The following is a 19,262-nucleotide window of genomic DNA, read 5'->3' as shown; positions in this document are numbered from 1 at the left end:
TTAAATTTAATATGCTAATATTGAAGTCACTTAAATTTCACAAATAAATTAAAAATATACTGTTCATATTTCGTTTAACTAATAAAAATTATTCTTTTTATAATTTATAATGAATAATGTGAACGAATTTATTTTGATAATCGAATCATAAAATGTACATAACATATTTATATTTTGAATTTTTTTAGACAAAATCTATTCTCATATTTTATGCTTGTGAATTTGTTGCCTTTAAATCTCTTTAGTTATAAATAATAAACCTCGTGTCACATTTTGTGCGGTAGAGTTTTCTTTGGACATTTTCTCTTATTAAAGGTACTCAATCCTTCGTTTCTGTCACGTCGTGTTGTGCTCTACAAATAAAAACGTTCTTTTGAATAATAGTTCCGGCCTGTCATCTGCAGAGCACTCGCTAGGCTATTATCATAAGCAGTACACCTCTAAACCCCTCTGTGCACTTAACTAAAAAACAAAACAAACCGTAAGTGTTCAAAATCATTGTTTTTAAAACGAGAGGACGGATTTCTAAAGAATTATTATCGTAAATAGGGATGGTTTTTTTTTTTTTTAACGGACGTGCATTTTGTTATGAATAAGTTATTATGGGTGGTTAGAGATGTGAACAAAAATAATTATAATAAATAACGAAAAAAAAATCATGTCATAAATCGTTTGGGTCGGGTGTATATACAGGGTTTTTAATTTCCTGAACGTCGTGTAATCTATAAAGGGGTCAACGAACAGATTTCATCAGGTAAAGTAATTTGTCCCCTTACTCGGGGGATAGCATTCGATGTATAAGTGTGTGTGTGTGTGTGTGTGTGTGTTAGTGGATACGAACGAGGAGAGGTGAGAATTAATCTACTCGACTTTGGCAACATGACAAAAGCGTATACATAGAGTGCAATTTAGACGTTTGGATGACAAACGCCCATCAGAACCAGGTCCCGGATGTACCCTCCGTATAAATCCTGACTAATAATATCATTCCAATGCTTCATTCGCTTCTGATGTGCGTTAATGATTTATTTATATACATATATATATATATATATATATCCCTTAAAAACATTCATGCATAAGGTATCATTGTGTATAATGTACATATACTCGTATTTTAGTATGTACCACATTTATTATTCTTTGTGCGATTATATTTAAATCAAAACCTTGTATGCTTTGTCAACTCCAAATTTATATTTTAATTATTTATTTATTACGTTTTAGTGTTTGTGTATTCTTTTTTTTATATATTTATTAATTTAGTGTTCTGTAAATCGTATTTTCTTATACTATCTTGTGCCATATAGATTGTATAATTCCAATCCATTGGCAATAATAGGAAGCCAATTATAGTCTAATGTCGAAATTGATTTAGGTTAAAATTTTATTTAAACCTCTACTAAGTTATTGAATATTTCATGATTGTTATTTTTGCATTATGTTGTGGTTGTTTTAAATTGGTAAAAATATCAATAATTCTATTACATCAATTTTCATTTTAAGAGTGCAGCCGATCTTTTTACATTGATATATTATATATATGGTATCCTAATTTATAGACCTTTCATCCGGTCCGGATGGTAGTTAAAATCTGCGATAAGGTTTAAAATATGATTTATCATTGTAACCTATTATATATAGTCAAAATCATAATTCATCAAATTTGTAACCGTGTGTTGTTACTATATTACACATCTTTCGCTCTACTACCATCTAGGAATATATCTGTACAAAAATATTATTTCAAAGATGTCATAATCGTATGCCATTAGTTAGTCATAGCTCTATTATAATATATAATTAGAGCTATGACTAATATAATAATAATATAATATATGCTTCTGTATTTTCTTTACAGTTAGTGATTATCATTGAAAATAAATTTTAACTTATAAGTAAATCTCATTAATGTTTTTCTTTGTTATAAAAACTCTAAATTATTTATTCTTTCTCCATTGCGAGTCATAACTATAATAACAAAAGTTTTATTGAAAAATTTTATATTTTAACTAAAAGTAAGTTGTAAGTTCGTTGTATATCGAAACTTTTACATAAATAATTATTTACTATAATAAAATTGAAGTTTAATTATTTTTTTATTAAACTGAGTATCAATATTTAATTAATTTTATTCAACGTATTTTACATTTTATATTTATATGTAATATTATAATATTAATATTATTATGTATATAGTATTTTACTGTCTAACTTTAAAATAATATGCATAACATTTGTATTTGGTTAAAGCAATAGCCTTAAGTATAAAAAAAAAAATAATTTTTAACCAGGATGTATTACAAATATCTAATTGAAAAATTTTATAAATATTTTCCTGCAATTTTGAAAAAAAAAATTATCTATAATATCTGTTTTTATTTAATATTTATTACCTTCTTTTCAGACTGGAGTTCTAATCTCGGTGATCAAGAACGAGTTAAACGGCAATTATCCGTGTCGTCTGACTCAAAATTATTGGACGAAGATATATGTGAGGAAACTCGTGTCATACTCAGACCAAAAAAACCTCCTAGGCCTAAATCCGAAGTGTTCCTAAACCAACCCAATCACAGACGAACCAAACGTTATTCGGCATTTGGGGTATGTATTCCATTATAGTCTATTAATGTAAACATGTGTGTATGTATATATATATATATATATATATATATATATATATATATGAGCGCGTGTGTGTGCCATGTGTGTGTATAATCCGCTTGCGTGTTGCAAAGAAGTTCTATAATCCAAGCCTCATTACTGAAAAAAATTATTTTTGTTTTGAACACTCGATAATGACATTCATTTTCACATTCAATTTTTTATAAGCGGTTGGAAACTTAAAGTTTTTTTTACAAACCTTTTTATACGTCGTTATTATTTCCCCCTTTTATATTCGTATAATGATTTCTTTTTTCTTGGGAAAATGACACGTAACTTTGAATCTAACTGCTATAGAAATATTAAAATTGTCTTGAAACCTATATTGTTTTTCGTATGTAATATATTGAAGTTTTCATATTTGTTTTTTGTATTCCAGGGAGATTCTCCATTTGGGAAATCTGAGGCATACATAAAATTAGATCCGCTTGGTGAAGGTTCCTATGCTACCGTCTTTAAGGGGTACAGTAAGTAAGTACAACAATTGTAATTAATAATGTTGTGTTGTATTTATGTCGATATAATATACTATTTTTATAGTTGTAATTAAATTTGATAGAAAGTCAAGGATGTTTATAATTTAATTGTATCTTAATCAATGACATCATTACGTTTTGTATAAGTAGGTAAGGTTACCATGAAAAATTCAAATATCACAGCAAGCATTTTGAATTAGTAAATATATACATATTATATTTATATTACATTTTTGAAAAATTAACTACTTATGTTAAAATAATATTTTTAGAAAAACATATAGTAGTATAGTTTGATGTGTATTTTAACAGTCGTAGGTTATAAATATTTTTATTATATTACTATCTTATAACAATCCAAACACTATAATTTGTGAGTATTGATTTTTAGTGTCTAAATATGAAACTCTAAAGTTAGTATTAAAAATAATTATGTTTTGTCTTGAAAATGCATTTTAACAAAAATTCTTTAACGAGAAAGTATGTATTTACCGTATTTACGTAAAAAATTCGTTTGTGAAATTACATAGAATTTATGTACAGTTAATATTTTATTTCATATTTTATATAAATGTTTCAAAAAACAAAATATCAAATTAGATATGAAAAAATATACGATCGTTATTTTTTTTTATGTTTAATCTTTATTCGTGGTAAGTTTCTGGTGTTGTTGTGATCGTGTTTGTTGTGTTTTTTAGTACTTGATTAATTATTTATTGTTTTTTTTTTTTTTTAGTTTGACCAATCAAGTTGTTGCATTAAAAGAGATAAGACTTCAGGAAGAAGAAGGTGCACCTTTTACGGCCATCCGTGAAGCTTCGTTGTTGAAAGAACTGAAGCACAACAACGTAGTTACATTACACGACATTGTGCATACACGTGAAACACTTACATTCGTCTTTGAATATGTAGTAAGTTGTACATGTATTTTATATACTTAATAAGATCTCAAAAATATTTTTCCCCTTAAATAATAAATAATGTTTAATCTGAACTTGAAAATGGTTCTTTGTTTTTGTTTATTTTATAAAAAAAATCATATCCAATTTGTGTATATTGTATATTTGACTGTATGTGTCTAAGCATTACTTATTTAGCGTTTACAACTATGATTTTGTATTCATATATGTGATCATTACAAAGGTTATAATATGTTTTTGAGAACTAATAAAAATAAAACTTGTGAGTTTATCTTGTTTATACATAACTGATAGTGTTTATAATGCATTTTATCAATTAATTTGATCTATAATTTACTATAAAATTCAACCTTCTGTCTTAAATTTTAAATTATCTTGTGTGTACAAATTATATTAGTTGTTAGTAAATTCATAAAGTAATATCTATACAACTAAGTTGTCTTATTTACCTCTTATATTATGATATTTATTAAATTATCTTCATTGAAATTTAAATACAGAACTGTTTTCTAGAATTAATTTAATTTTTTATATGTCAGTTATTAAAAAGAAATTTAATATTTAAATTATGTGGTTTTATTTATTTTTTTTTTTTTTTTAATGAAAATACACAGCAGTTAATTTAGATAATTTTAAAAATCTGATTGTTTGATCTTAATAATTATTAATATAAAAGTGTAATATAATCAGTGAAATATTAAATATAATTAAATAAAAACTTTTGAAAACTATAATGTGATTAATTTCAGCATACCGATTTATCACAATATATGGAAAGACATTCAGGTGGCTTGGACTACTCAAATGTACGACTTTTCATGTTTCAATTATTCAGAGGATTGGCATACATCCATCAACGTCGGGTGTTGCACAGAGATGTCAAGCCACAAAATTTGCTCATCAGCGAGATAGGAGAACTTAAATTAGCCGATTTTGGTAGGATGCTGATCACATTTAATTTAACATCTAGTGTAATCTAATACAGTTATATTTCTTTAAACATAATAATCATTATTATTTAGGTTTGGCTCGTGCTAAATCAGTGCCAAGTCATACATATTCTCATGAAGTAGTAACACTGTGGTATAGACCACCTGATGTCTTGCTTGGGTCCACAGATTACTCAACATCCCTGGATATGTGGGGCGTTGGGTGTATATTCATTGAGATGATCACTGGTGTTCCCACTTTTCCTGGAGTACGAGACACTTATGATCAGTTGGATAAAATATTCAAGGTAATAGTAATGTTAATTTATGTTTATCAACAATTAATATTAAATATTTTTCATAGATATTGGGTACTCCTACTGAAGAACATTGGGAAGGATGCACACATCTTAAAGGCTACAAAGAGGGCAAAGGTAAAATATTTATGTACCCACATCAAAAGCTTGGCCATGTATTTCCTAGGTTGTATGACATTGCTGAAGGCGAAAACTTGGCTACTTCATTACTTCAGGTACTAAATCTACATATCTTATATGTACTACAATTATTACACTTATATATTCAGTTATAATTATTTTAAAAATAATAAATTATAGTTTTATACATTTTTATTTACATTTTTTTTTTTTTTTTTGTAATTTTTCATATTTGGCCAAAACAAAAAAAAATACAACAATTTAAATAATAATGTATTATAAATTAAATAAATATAAAAATGTATACATGTTTTTCTTGTATTATTTTTTGTTGAAATAAAAAAAAATAATTAAACTTACAGTAGATTAATTTTATAGCTAATAGTACTTAGTATTTACAAACACAATTGATTTTATAGTAAACATAAACCATGCTACAAGAATATTCAGCAACTAAGTAGCTATTTTTAATTTATAGAGTACTATCATAGTGCTATCATAGTTATGTATTATAGTTACATTATTCATTAATAGTTATATTAGAAAATAATTAAATTCAATTAAATTAAAAAATTTTATTGCCTTGACTAATGTATAAGAAATCAATTGCTACATTATTAGCAATTGTATTACAATTATATAATTTTTAAATTTTTATACATTTTAGAATTGTATTTTTTAATTAGAACATTGATAATTTTAATACAGTTTTATTTTTTTCTGTATACAAACACATTTAATAAAAACATTTACAAATCAAATCAATAAATATTTTAGAACTCTTCATTCTGGTGAGGTATAATAATGGATAAATAATATTACTGTATTAGTTAGTTAAACTTGAAATAAATGTACAATTACTTTTTTTTTTTTTTACCAAGAAAATCTTATGAAAAATCTTGCATGTAATTATATGTAAAATAGTTTTATGAATTTTCAACTACAAAAATGTAATATCCTATATTTTGCTTTTTATTTGGTAATGGTCAGAGAAGTCCCTCTGATTAAAAACATGTACACGAACACACACAATAATATAAGAAAATCTTATGGTAAAACCAATATGTCTTATTTTACTCACAATCTAATAAGTTGATTTAAAATTTTATAAAATGATTGTCTAATGTTATCAATATTTTATTTCAGCTTAACCCAGACTTGCGTATAAATGCTCCATCAGGTCTTAAGCATAAATACTTTCAGTCACTTCCCAAAGCCTTATATGATCTTCCAGACGGTATGTTTTACTGTTGATCTATTAAGAACTGAATTTTAACTTATAATGTTTTACATTTTCAGAGATGTCTATATTCAGTTTAAAAGGTGTCCATTTGAGTCATGAATCAAGAACTACGTTCAAGTGTTAAGTGTTTATTTTTTAGTAATTATGAAATTATTACTAATTATTAGCTCAATAAATTAAAAATAATAATATTATATAAGTATAGTTGTTTACCAGAAACATTGAGTTGTGTAGCCCGATCGGGGCTAGACACGTCTTGGCTGTTGAGCCATTTTGCTGTGATGATGATTATTTTATATTTCCTATATTCATACTTATAAAATGTTAGTTTATCAGTGTTCTCAAGGGCCTCTAGATTGAAAATACTTATTTTACAATAAATTTCAAAATAACAATCATAGCTGTATTATAATTAAAAACTTATAAAATAAAAATAAATTAACTGAACAAAGAGGAAATAAGATATATTTTTAGGGCGATTAAAATTCTTCTGTGTTTACTACTTATACAGTTTTCACAAAAAAGATTATTAGTATTTAAGGCAAATGGAATTGCTCAACAAAGTGGGGTTAACTATACAACAATCTAGTTACATATATTGTATACATAAAATATGTATTGGTAATATTTAATTTCAATTGAACAAAATTACTTAAATTATTTGTACCCACGTTCGCTTTGCCGTCCCTTAAACGTCCAATAAATAAGATGTGTTTGAAAAACATTCCCAATAATAAAATTTAACGATTCAACCCTATATATATTTGTTTATGAATAGTTTATTTTATTTTTGTCGCTTGCCGTCCAATTGGTCCGTCAGAGCAAAATATTCCTCAGAATAAAATATATTTAATTAATATCTACAAAAAAAATTAATACCAAATAACTTATCAATGTTATTCCACAATTTTGTTAAAGTTAAACCCTTAATTATATATATATATATATATACCAGTTGTATGTTAATCATGATTAATGGTTGTGTTAATGCACTTACAGCATTATATTTATGCATTTAACATAATATAAATGGGTGAACGAATAAAAAAGTTGTTTTCTTTTTTTTTAATTTTTTATTTCTTATTCAAATAAAATGTATACCAAGGTTATTAAATATTAGAAACTAAATAAATTGTATGTTTATCTACTAACTATTGTTTGCAATAATGTAATAATCATTATAATAATTCCAAAAAATTGTCATTTTTATTTTCTTAATGTGTACACTTATTAATTTTCAGTTAAAAATCATATGACTCAAATTTCTTTCTTAATAAAAAAAGTTCATATATTATAAATAAATATATATTTTTTTTTCAAAGTGTAATTTCACTGTCTATGCTAATTATAGATAGCTAATATATTAGCAGCTAAAAATTATATTAACGAATTAATAGATTGTAAATGATACCTTATAGATATTTCACTGTGTCCCAAATCTTGCACACGCTAGTGAAATAACAATTTTTTTTCACAAATGAAGTCAATTAATTATTTGCAGACGTTAAAAGTCGCCTACTTTAGAATTTTTTTTTATTTTTGAGACATGTTTTGTACGCATTTTTTTTTCTGGATGTTATCCATTTAAATGCAAATTATGCGTTTTAGCCTATTCTTGTCTAACAATTAAGACAAAAGTATATGGATTTCAACTGTGATTGTGAATCATTATGTTATGATGCATTTTCTGTTAAAAATTGTAACAGTCTAGTAAAATTAAAATAATTATTTTTTAAATGAATAAATGTTTATGGTGGCCTTCTTCCTGTATTATTTTCCTGCCCATTGAACTACTGTTTAGTCTATATTTTAATGCCTTTCCATAATATTAATAATTATTATTAATATTGTGATTGTGGATTTAATGTGAAAATTATTATTAATATTATTATTAATATTATTATTATTATTATTATTATTATTATTATTATTATTATTATTATTTATTTTAGGACTGTTGAAAAAAAATTTTGGTGTAAATAGAATTATTATCATAATTTTGTCATTTATATAGTTTGTTTATATATTATATTTGTTTAAAGACTTTAAATCAATATATTGTAGAATGACTCATTAAGTGTAAAAAAAAAAAAATAAATTAATTAATTAATTAAAAACAACAAATTTCTTAAAACAAACATGTTTTTTTTTTATTTGCTAGTTACTAAACATTTTATTTTTGAAATTATTACCTAACACACAAGTAAAACTAATTGTGCCATTTTGTATGTACATATAATTATGAAAATTTATCACACGTCAAATGAAAGACAGATAATGTTTCGACGTTAATAGCTCGATGAAGTCATGTAAATGGCCAAGGTGTCAAAATGTACGAGAACAGCAATAGGAACAAATATTCTTTGTTTAGGCCTGTAACAAAAAAAAAAAAAAAATTAAAATAATATCTTCTATTCTTATGTTTATGATTTCAACTTTGAAGATATTAAAGCTTCATTTTTATGGTTTTTTTTTTTTTTTTTTTTTTTTTTTTACCACAGTTATTTTAAAAATATAATAAAATAATAATGTCAGTTGGATTCTATTGCTAGACTTAACATTGGTTCTTGATAAATATGTTTCCTTTATTTGTACAAAATCAATATAATATTTTACTTAAAAGTTGTAGGTTGTACCACAGAATGTATAATATTTATATATATATATATATTCTATAATAATAATATATATTCTGTGGTTGCACCATCTGTGAACAATGTATAATTGCATAGTTAAATTGTATAATGATAGCTTAACAAAAAGATTTAAATTGATCATTGTTTAACTACGAGGTGCCAGGTTAATGTTTATTGGAGATAAATGAGTTTTGGAATCTTTTGTAATGTGACTCAACAATGTAATATTTTCCACGAATCTTTAAGATCATAGAATAATGCTACATCATTGATCATAATAAACAATACGGATTTGAGATCAGCAGCTTGTTTGTACATTTCTGATGAGCTGCGAAAACTATCGTAATGAAAGAATGTATAACTTGTGTTCCGAGAGAAACGTTTGTCAAGAATAATGAATTGTCAATTGTAATATAATAAACAGTCACTGATTTGGTAGTCGGATTCAGTTTTGGTGTAATTTTTATTTTTATTTTTGATCTCTGTTAAAGTGTGAATATACTGTTAAAAAATTATTCTCTCGAATCACAAGGAAGCCCATTTAAAAAATTAACCGTAAAGAATTCAATCACAGAGTTTTACATAGACAATTTAAATGAAATTCAGAACTAGTAAGAGGGAACAAAAATTGCTAAATGTTATGTAAACTGAGTACAAGTAGTTCTATGTCGAAACGGAAAAGAAATACGGTCCACCGTATGGACGTGTAACCATATTATACTTTGTTCGATTACAACTTTAATGGAACTGTCGTATGTAGATAAGTTATTCTCTGAGCGAAACGAGTATTGGTTTCCCAAAGATGTTTTTCTTCTCCATTATCAAACTTTCGGGTGCAAATCAACGAGGGAATCGTTTTTTTCTTCGGATCTCAGTGTCGACCGGAACGTTGGAACAATGTCACTTTTCGATTTTATCAATGTTTTACCGGATAAAAATGTGAATAAAATCTCGGAAATTATGTTAAATTACGTCTCTCGAATGTTTACATAAATTTTCTTATACTCGCAATTTTGAAAATGCCTCGCAAGACTAATATAGTAAACCGATTTCGCTCATGTTCCAGAGAAATCATATTTTAGTTAAATTCGTGAGAACGCTGCTGGCCCTTCCACTCCATGGAACGTATTTTTATTTAATATAATACATTGATTTATTTAAAAAAAGTAATATATAAATAATTAAAAATATAAATTACCTACTAGTCTATCATTATGATATGTTATTATAACAGGAATATGAGCTGTAGGTAACTGTAAAATATTTTTAAGTTTATATTGAAGAAAAATTAGTTTCGCCCCCCCCCCCACCATGGGCCCCAACACAAATATGCCCTTGGCCCGTGTGGCTTATATGGGTGGCCACTAAACGAGTAACCATTTCCTCTATCCTTGAGGATTTTTTCATTCCTGATGTACAGGGGCGTCATTTGGAGGAAGGGCAGAATATGGCAAATACCCCACTCTAAGAAATTTTAAAAAGTCGGCAATTTTTTGTCCAATAATCAAATGCTAAAATCGGTAATAGTAAATTTTTATTTATTACTAGCCGACCCGTCACAGCTTTGCCCGTGATTGGTTGTTTATTTTTCCTTCGGACCATGATATTTAGAATTTTTTATTCAAATATTATTATTTAATGTGATCGGCAAGTAAATATAAAAAAATGGTTAATGAAAACGGATTGAAATTTTTCATCTTAAAAATGCCCAACGTGTATATTTTACCAATGAAAATGTTCAAGAGAGAGTGGCACGTCCACCAGCAACAACATTAACCACATATTTTCAATTGTGCGCAAGTGATGAATTTGCCAGAATTTTGCTGTATTCAGATATAATGCATTATTACACTTAAAAAAAAAACAAAAAACATAGCAACGGCGTAAAAAGGGAACAGCAGTTGATGGCCATCCAGGTCTTTTCTATACAGAAACAATGGGTAGACTATACACAGTTCATCCAAATATGGTAGAATGTTATTATTTGCGGCTGTTGTTAGTGAATGTTGTGGGGCCGCGTTCATTTGAAGATTTGCGAACAATTAATGGTCATTTATGTGCTACGTATCGTGAAGCGTGTGAGCATTTGGGTTTACTGGAAAATTATGCATGTTGGGATTCATTACTTCAAGATGCATCGATCGTTTCATTTCCACATCAAATACGTATGCTGTATGCCATAATAATATCAACATGTTTCCCATCGAATCCGATTGAATTGTGGAATAAATATCGAGATTTTATGACAGAAGACTTTTTGATTCGAATGCGCCATCACACAGGAAACTTTAATTTGATCATAACATTGGAAATGTATAATGAGGCATTAATAGCGATTGAAGATATGTGCCTTACGATCGCCAATAAAGCATTGGGACAATTAGGTATGATTTCACCCAATCGTCCAATGCATGATTTTTTCGATGGAGAATTACGACGAAAACAACAGTATGATATCAATGAATTGCAAACATTTGTGAATTTAAATGTTCCCAAATTAAATGACCAACAAAAAAATGTGTACGATACCATCATGCAAGCAGTACAAAATGAAGCCGGTGGATTGTATTTTTTGGATGCGCCCGGTGGTACGGGTAAAACATTTGTAATATCACTCATTTTGGCAAACATTCGAGTGCAAGGGAAAATTGCATTGGCACTTGCTTCGTCTGGAATAGCTGCTACTCTGTTGGATGGAGGACGAACAGCCCACTCTGCATTAAAATTACCATTAAATGTGCAGGTTTGTTTATATTCATTGATCGATTGGCTTGAAATGCATTTGCATTTATTGAGATGTAATTATTTTTAATGTATTACAGGTGATTGAGAATCCCACGTGCAATATATCAAGAAATTCTGCGATGGCGAAAGTTTTGCAGCAAACAGCAATTATTTTATTGGATGAATGTACAATGACGCACAAAAAATCCCTTGAAGCAATACACTGCACAATGCAAGATCTGCGTGGCAATCATAACATTTTTGGTGGTGCATTGATATTATTGTCAGGTGATTTTAGGCAAACACTTCTCGTAATTTCACGCTCACCACCGGCAGATGAGATCAATGCGTGCCTAAAGTCTTCTTTCATGTGGAGATATGTGCGAAAATTGACGCTAAACATAAACATGCGTGTTCAGTTGCAGAATGATCAATCTGCAGATCGGTTTTCGAAGCAATTGTTGGAAATCGGAAATGGCAAAGTTCAAATCGATAACACAAACGGTTTAATTAGTTTGCCAAACAATTTTTGTACAATTCTCCAATCAAAAGAAGAATTGATTAAACGAGTGTTTCCAAATATTATCCAGAATCATAGGAATCACAATTGGTTGAGTGAACGCGCAATTCTGGCACCAAAAAAATGTGCAAGTCAATGCTATCAATTATCTCATCCAAGAAAAATTGCCTGGTGCAGTAATATCATACAAATCTATTGATAGCGCATTGAATAAAGATGATGCAGTCAACTATCCAGTTGAATTTTTGAATTCGTTAGAACCACCCGGTATACCGGGTAATTTCTTGAATTTGAAGGTCGGCTCATCAATTATTTTACTACGGAATTTGAATGCACCAAAACTGTGCAACGGCACAAGATTAGCTGTAAAAAGATTGATGCCGAATTTAATCGAAGCCACAATATTGACTGGCAAAGCGAAGGGGAAATTTGTACTCATCCCACGTATTCCTTTGATACCAACAGACATGCCATTTGAATTCAAACGGTTGCAATTCCCCGTGCGCCTATCATTCGCTATGTCCATCAATAAGGCAAAAGGACAAAAGCTCCAAGTATGCGGTTTGGATTTGGAGGAGCCGTGTTTTTCGCACGGGCAATTATACGTGGCCTGTTAAAGAGTTGGCACACCAAATTGTTTATTTGTGTATGCCCCAAATGGACAAACAAAGAATATTGTTTACACAAATGTGTTGGATTAATAATAAAGAATTTAGAAAAAATAAATGATTTTTATTGCATTTTTTTGTGTTGGTGCTGCGAAGCGCACAGGAGTCGGCTATTAGTTATTATAAAACTAATTTTAACTGTACAACCAACGTGCTACTATTTTCGTTTGAAAATTTACTTCGTTTATAGTATTATATTCGTTTGTTGCTAGGGGATCGAAAAAAGAAAGAAGGTAAATAATAAACATCTGATTTAAGAATTGCATTTAGAGAAAGCAATAATTGCACATAGGCGAATTCTATATATGGGCTACGAAGTGCACGGGTTCTCAGCTAGTATTATATATTTCTATACGTGTGATCTTTATAAAACAGTTTTTGCGATATCGATACCATAAAAATTGAGCTCATAATCTATAAAAAACTGTTAATATCATTCCTATTACTCCAAACTACAGTAAATTATATTTGAGATACAATTTTATATTTTTATAAATAAGTTCTGTAAAGTATTAAATACACAAATATAAAATTATAAGTATTTATTTAATTAGATTTATATTATTATTCCAATGTTATATAAAAATGAATGTTTTACTATCTTTAATGTTATTATTTAATTGGGTAAATTGAAATGTTTCATGTTCCTTGTTTATCATCATGATATCATTATTAATTACTAATCCTTACATGTTTTATTCCCGAAAAAATATTTTATTAATAGTCGATCGCATGGGCGTATTTTATGGGGGGTGACGAAGAGGTGATCGCCCCCCCCCTGAATCCATATTTAAGGAATTGATTATATGTGAGATAGTGTTCAATTTTTTTTTTTTTTTAATCTGGATCATTTTATAACGAAATCAAATTATGCGTGGCTGTGAATACTGAATTGGGCTATTTGTCGAGTCCATACTTACAAAACACAGATAGGTGTTAAAAATAACTACACAAAAGTTGATTCAAAAGGGATCTGGCATTAGATTAAAAAAAAAACCACAAATATTAAGGAGTCACCCGATTTAAATACTACCAAAAATTTTATTTGTACATTTTGAGCCTGAATTAAAGAAAAAATTTGAGTCGCCCTCCCTAGAAGTAAGTCTAAATACGCCCCTTATCTATCGTCTATAAATACTAAATATTTAAATATATAGGTAACCATAATTTTTTAAATATTATGAAATCGGCAAATTTAATCAGCTGTCCCACCTTTTCACTAGTTGAAATGATGCCCCTGCTGATGTACCAATGCGTATATAATATTATTAATCCATTGCCGATGTACGTATTCGCTCGTCACTCCGTCTTAAAGATTGTTGTAGACAACATTGTCGAGCTGATGTACGCGATTCATCCGTGTTTCATAATGTTGTCTTATAATTAGTATAAACATACGGCGCCTGCAGATATTTTTTAGGGGACGGGATAATGGTAATTTAATAAATAAATTTAGAGATATTCTAAAAATCACGTAATTTTAATGTACAATTACAATAACATATTTTTAGATTTTATTATATTTATTGGTCTAAAATGTACAAGGTCTACATTAGTATATTATTTTTTCTTTAAAATTGTATTTAATCGCGTAAGGTTTGAAGAAACAGATTTAAAATTCTGTGGGAGCGACAAGTGTCCCTTCTTGCCCCGCCCATCTATGTTAATGTTTATAATAGATCCGTGTACACTGACATTGCCGTTTAAAAAAACTTTTTGTGGCCGTTGTTTTATTGTACTATTGAAAAATAAAATAAAATAACCATCATTCGCTCTGCTCGTTTACGTATTACCGAGCAGTATATTTTTTTTTAGCCCGTCGGATCATCGAGCACGGCACTAAAATTTTTTTCCAGGAGGGACAAAACGGGGCATATATTTTTTTACATGGGCTAAAATTTATTCAACAAATACTGAGGTTATTTAAATAAAATAAATATTTTCGTATCATTGAAAAAAATATAGCTGTTATTATTTTCATGATACACAACCGCGATTAGATGAAAACGAACAAATGGTAATAAAATATAAGTTAATAAGCAAGATAAATGTATAAAATTCACAGTCTATTTAAAAACTTAAAACTCAAATCTTCGAAAGTATTTGCATAAATTACAAATGTTTAAAATTCTTTGATGTAGCTCTTTTAAAAATAAAATTTTATAACTCAATTATGTTTTTCAGTGGTGAAGGGGGGGGGGGGCTGGCAAAGGGCTGAATCAGGGGCTGGCGAATCAAGTGCAAGAATATGCAATAAGTGTGCGTTTATGATAATAAATGTTTAAATCTCGGTCAAATTTGTCGAAACGCGAACCTAAGCAACGGATTAGCGAAGCAGTGCGAATGAGCAATACACGATTGAATCATAGACGTGCGCACGCGTAAATAGCCTAGGCTGCATCTGCTCTTTTTTGGAAGCCAGATTTTTTTAAGGGCGTTTATAAACAGTTTTAAGTTTATCGACAGATGAAAAAAATTCTTTTAGTTTTTCTGCTTGTTTGTGATAGATTGATACCTTGATACGATTATACATTAAAATTTTTTGTTGTGCTGACACAATGTATCTATTGGCAAAAAATTTGCTGAAAGTGTTTCTAAGTGCTGCACCGGATTGGGAACCACGCGCACGCCTGTGGATCGAATGGAATTCGAATTCGTAATTGACGTTTGACAATTCGTGTAATCGACATTTTGAAATAGTGAGCTGACACGTCAGACCGTCCTCGGACGAAGCGCGTTTAAAATGGTTCATATGCCGGTTCGCTCGAACGAACGGGGACCAAGTGCGTCCGCAGGATAAAATCTCACCCGGGGCAAGATTAAAATTCTAAGGGCCAAAACAACTTGTATCTAAAAATAAATGTGAACAAAATTAAATACCATAGAAATCGGTACTCGAGAGAACTTATACGAGGTTTTAAACGATAGGCAGTAAACAAATAGCAGTAGATAGCAAATAAATGCAGTAAAATACGCAGTAGTTATGTGTAAACATTGTAAACTTATAAATACGTTCATGGTTATAAATTTTAGATTATCTAAAAATGTAATACATTTTACTAAACTTTATAAATTAATCTCAATAAGATTATGTTATAAATAATATGCGTGGTATTAAATTAACAATAGTTTTGAAATAAAAATTCCAAGTAAAGGCAATGGCCCATTTCCCCCCCTGCAGGCGCATTTGACAGGGGCCGTGCGCTTCGGACGCTGTCGGTAAATAATTTCGGATGGATTGCCGTAGTCTTTTAAAATTTTGCACAGCGCGTCACGTTTCGTAATAATTATATTAATATGTTACCGGCGACGTGTTGAATATAGGCATTATATAGAAATCCACTAGGCATTCAGTAGAATCCCTTGTACTGTTCGCCAATGTATTAAATTTTAATGTTATTTTAAACAATGCAATCTTGGCCAGTCTATAGGATTCCTAGGATTTCTATAGAATGCCAATGTTACGTCAGGTGTGGTATTAATTTTAGAATAGTATTTAATCAAAAAAATTTACATTACGTTAATAATTTATTATTAATTTATTTGTTGCAGCATACAATTGATGCGAGAACACTGAATTACATAACATTTTATTTTTTTTTACATACATTTTTTTTGGTTTCCCTTTTTATTTTATATACGTAAAAAAAAAAAAAACCATCCAACAATCGCTTTTATTTTCTTCAAACCATTTTTAAGTAGAGAAACTTTGCATAATATTTCATCGTATTTCTCATTTAATAGAAATATGGTGTTTATTTTTTTTTAACTTTTTCTGGTTTTATTTAATTTAATATAACACATTCCGAGATCTTTATATTAGTAGGTAATCAAAAAACATTAAATTAAAACTTGAGTTCAATTTAATCAATTACATATTTTTCAATTTATCAATTATTTAATAACATTTTACCCATTTCAAAAAATTGACATGATAAGTATCTTATCCGTCATATCATTTATACTATTGTCAACAGAGCTGGTTCAAGGTATAGGCGAGCTAGACACTTGCCTAGAGTGGCACTTTAGTAGGGGCGGAATTTTCAAAATTGACTCATACATTTTTTTTAGTTTTATCGGTGTTTTATAAGAAAAATATTTAAATTGATTCATTAGTGAAAACCACTTACCTATATATTAAAATAATATTGTCTTAAGTTATTATATTTTAATAAAAAATACTTAAAGGCGCATTTTGAAGTTTCACCCCGGGTATAATGCTCAGTTGTTACGGCAATGACTTTATATTACGGTCTATGTTGGACGTTTTCAATTATTCCAAAAATATAAATAATCACACAATCATTTCCGCGATTTCCGATATTCGCGATAGTGATGGGTTTTGAGTAATAGTTATAGAAATCATTTTTAAGTCATTTTAAATAAAATTGTATACATAAAATAAAAAAATTAAACTTTTTTTTATGTAGATAAAAAATAGGATGAGGAGCTAAGTTAAAATAAGAGCTCAATTTTTTTTTTAAAGGTGGCTTAGTCTGATTTTGCCTAGTGCACTATTTTTGCTTGTGCGGGCCCTGATTGTCAAACATATAAATATGTATAAAACATAAACGTACTTATAAAGGTACAATAAAATATAATCAACCGTATACATTTCCTGCTCGAGAATTGGTATTCTATAGAATACCTAGTCGTTATATCAATTTTATACTTTTCCGGTTAATTTTTGGTATTCTAAATAATATCTAGGTATTCTGCGAAATGCCGGATTCAACACTTTGCCGGTAATATATATATATATATAAAGTACAGGTATATTATTCAATTGTATCTTTACATTTATATAAGTTCAAAGGTCGTTGACCAGTATTAATGTCGCACGGTAAAGAGGCGTCCTTCGACCGCGCCGTGGACCGAACCTTTTGAAATCAATCAGACAATACCTAAAATATTTCCTAAATGTCGTACGCTCTCCGTAATAAGGGAGTCTCTTTGACCGCTATTGGGACTGACGTGTTTCAATCGGTCAAACGATGAATGGTTTATTATTCTAAGCAAACAATTTCATCCTTTTCGAAAATGTAAAAAGAGAAAAAAAAATTAAATTAAATAGTTCTATCCCCGCGTGCTTTGAACCTAAATCATTTTGTTGCAACCCGCCGCAAGTAGATCGGCATGTGAAACCATTATATGTACTCCGTTATAAAGCACACAATTTGAACTAAATTATAATTCATATCTCTCTTATGACCAATGCTGATGAAAAAAAAAAAAACCGACAGTAATAATAGCACTTCTTAAAACGCAACGATTGTTTAATGTTTCCAAGGGTATTTGAATTCCGTCCCGCGTCCTCGGCGTCTACATTCTTTTAAGTATAATATTGCACTTTTTAAATTAACATAATAACAATTACGAGAGATGCACAAACTGAATTTATTTATATAAATTAAAAACTCACCTCTTCTCCTTACATATACTGTAATTTATATACGTGTGCTCTTATATATATTTATCTACTGCGAGGGATAAAAATTAATTAAAAATTCTGGTCGACAAAAAAAATGACCTTTCCTCTCACGGTCCCGCGTATATTGCTTATGGGGTAAGATTCAATACTTAAAAAGTGTTTATTTATATTGACTTAAAATTTTACTTGTACGTACAGTACTCCCTCGTTAACACGAACATGACGGGACCACAAAATAACCTGTTCGTGTTAAAAAAATTTGTGCAAACCGATACGTTTAACATGAATTTGTTCGTGTTATCAGAGAAGGTTAAATTTAATACGTTATTTTACGCTCAAATACATTTTTTTTTTTATGTTATCTTCAAAATATAAATGTATATTATTTGATACATACTACATATAAACAAATATAATAACACTAGAATTTGAAAATTAAAATTAAAATATTGGTTTAGACATTGATATAACTACACAAAAAAGTGTTGAATATATTGTAGATAAAAATGTTATTTCCTACTTGGGAACTTTAAGAACAGGCCCTGTGCGACCAATTTTAACAGTAAGTACAAATGTAGGTAAACACTAAACATAGTTTTATTTATTTTATTATA

The 19,262-nt window shown here is 28.6% G+C and overlaps 3 protein-coding genes across 5 annotated transcripts in view; 2 read left to right on the top strand and 1 right to left on the bottom strand.

Moving 5' to 3' along the window:
• The window catches only part of LOC112682929 (cyclin-dependent kinase 14), a 43,661-nt gene extending 35,939 nt beyond the window's left edge, over positions 1–7,722 (top strand). For all 3 annotated transcript variants that reach the window (XM_025553710.1, XM_025553712.1, XM_025553713.1), the window contains exons 4-11: positions 2,408–2,604; positions 3,044–3,135; positions 3,877–4,051; positions 4,810–4,996; positions 5,083–5,297; positions 5,354–5,521; positions 6,573–6,663; positions 6,726–7,722. In XM_025553710.1, coding sequence (XP_025409495.1) covers positions 2,408–2,604; positions 3,044–3,135; positions 3,877–4,051; positions 4,810–4,996; positions 5,083–5,297; positions 5,354–5,521; positions 6,573–6,663; positions 6,726–6,793 — 1,193 coding nt within the window. In that variant the 3' untranslated portion in view covers positions 6,794–7,722. The remainder of the gene's footprint in view (positions 1–2,407; positions 2,605–3,043; positions 3,136–3,876; positions 4,052–4,809; positions 4,997–5,082; positions 5,298–5,353; positions 5,522–6,572; positions 6,664–6,725) is intronic.
• A 1,094-nt stretch (positions 7,723–8,816) lies between these two features.
• Positions 8,817–19,262, bottom strand: part of LOC112682931 (lachesin-like) — a 228,650-nt gene continuing 218,204 nt past the window's right edge. Inside the window, exon 8 of the mRNA XM_025553715.1 lies at positions 8,817–9,042. Within this exon, the coding sequence (XP_025409500.1) occupies positions 8,975–9,042 (68 nt within the window). The 3' untranslated portion in view covers positions 8,817–8,974. The remainder of the gene's footprint in view (positions 9,043–19,262) is intronic.
• Positions 11,010–12,765, top strand: LOC112682930. The gene is made up of 2 exons (XM_025553714.1): positions 11,010–12,048; positions 12,128–12,765. The coding sequence occupies exons 1-2, from the start codon at positions 11,242–11,244 to the stop codon at positions 12,746–12,748; spliced, it is 1,428 nt and encodes a 475-aa protein (XP_025409499.1). The 5' UTR covers positions 11,010–11,241; the 3' UTR covers positions 12,749–12,765.

Source organism: Sipha flava, unplaced genomic scaffold (genome assembly GCF_003268045.1).
Source record: "Sipha flava isolate LNK unplaced genomic scaffold, YSA_version1 215_pilon_pilon, whole genome shotgun sequence".
Lineage (NCBI taxonomy): Eukaryota > Metazoa > Arthropoda > Insecta > Hemiptera > Aphididae > Sipha > Sipha flava.
This window is presented reverse-complemented; position numbering and strand designations above follow the sequence as displayed.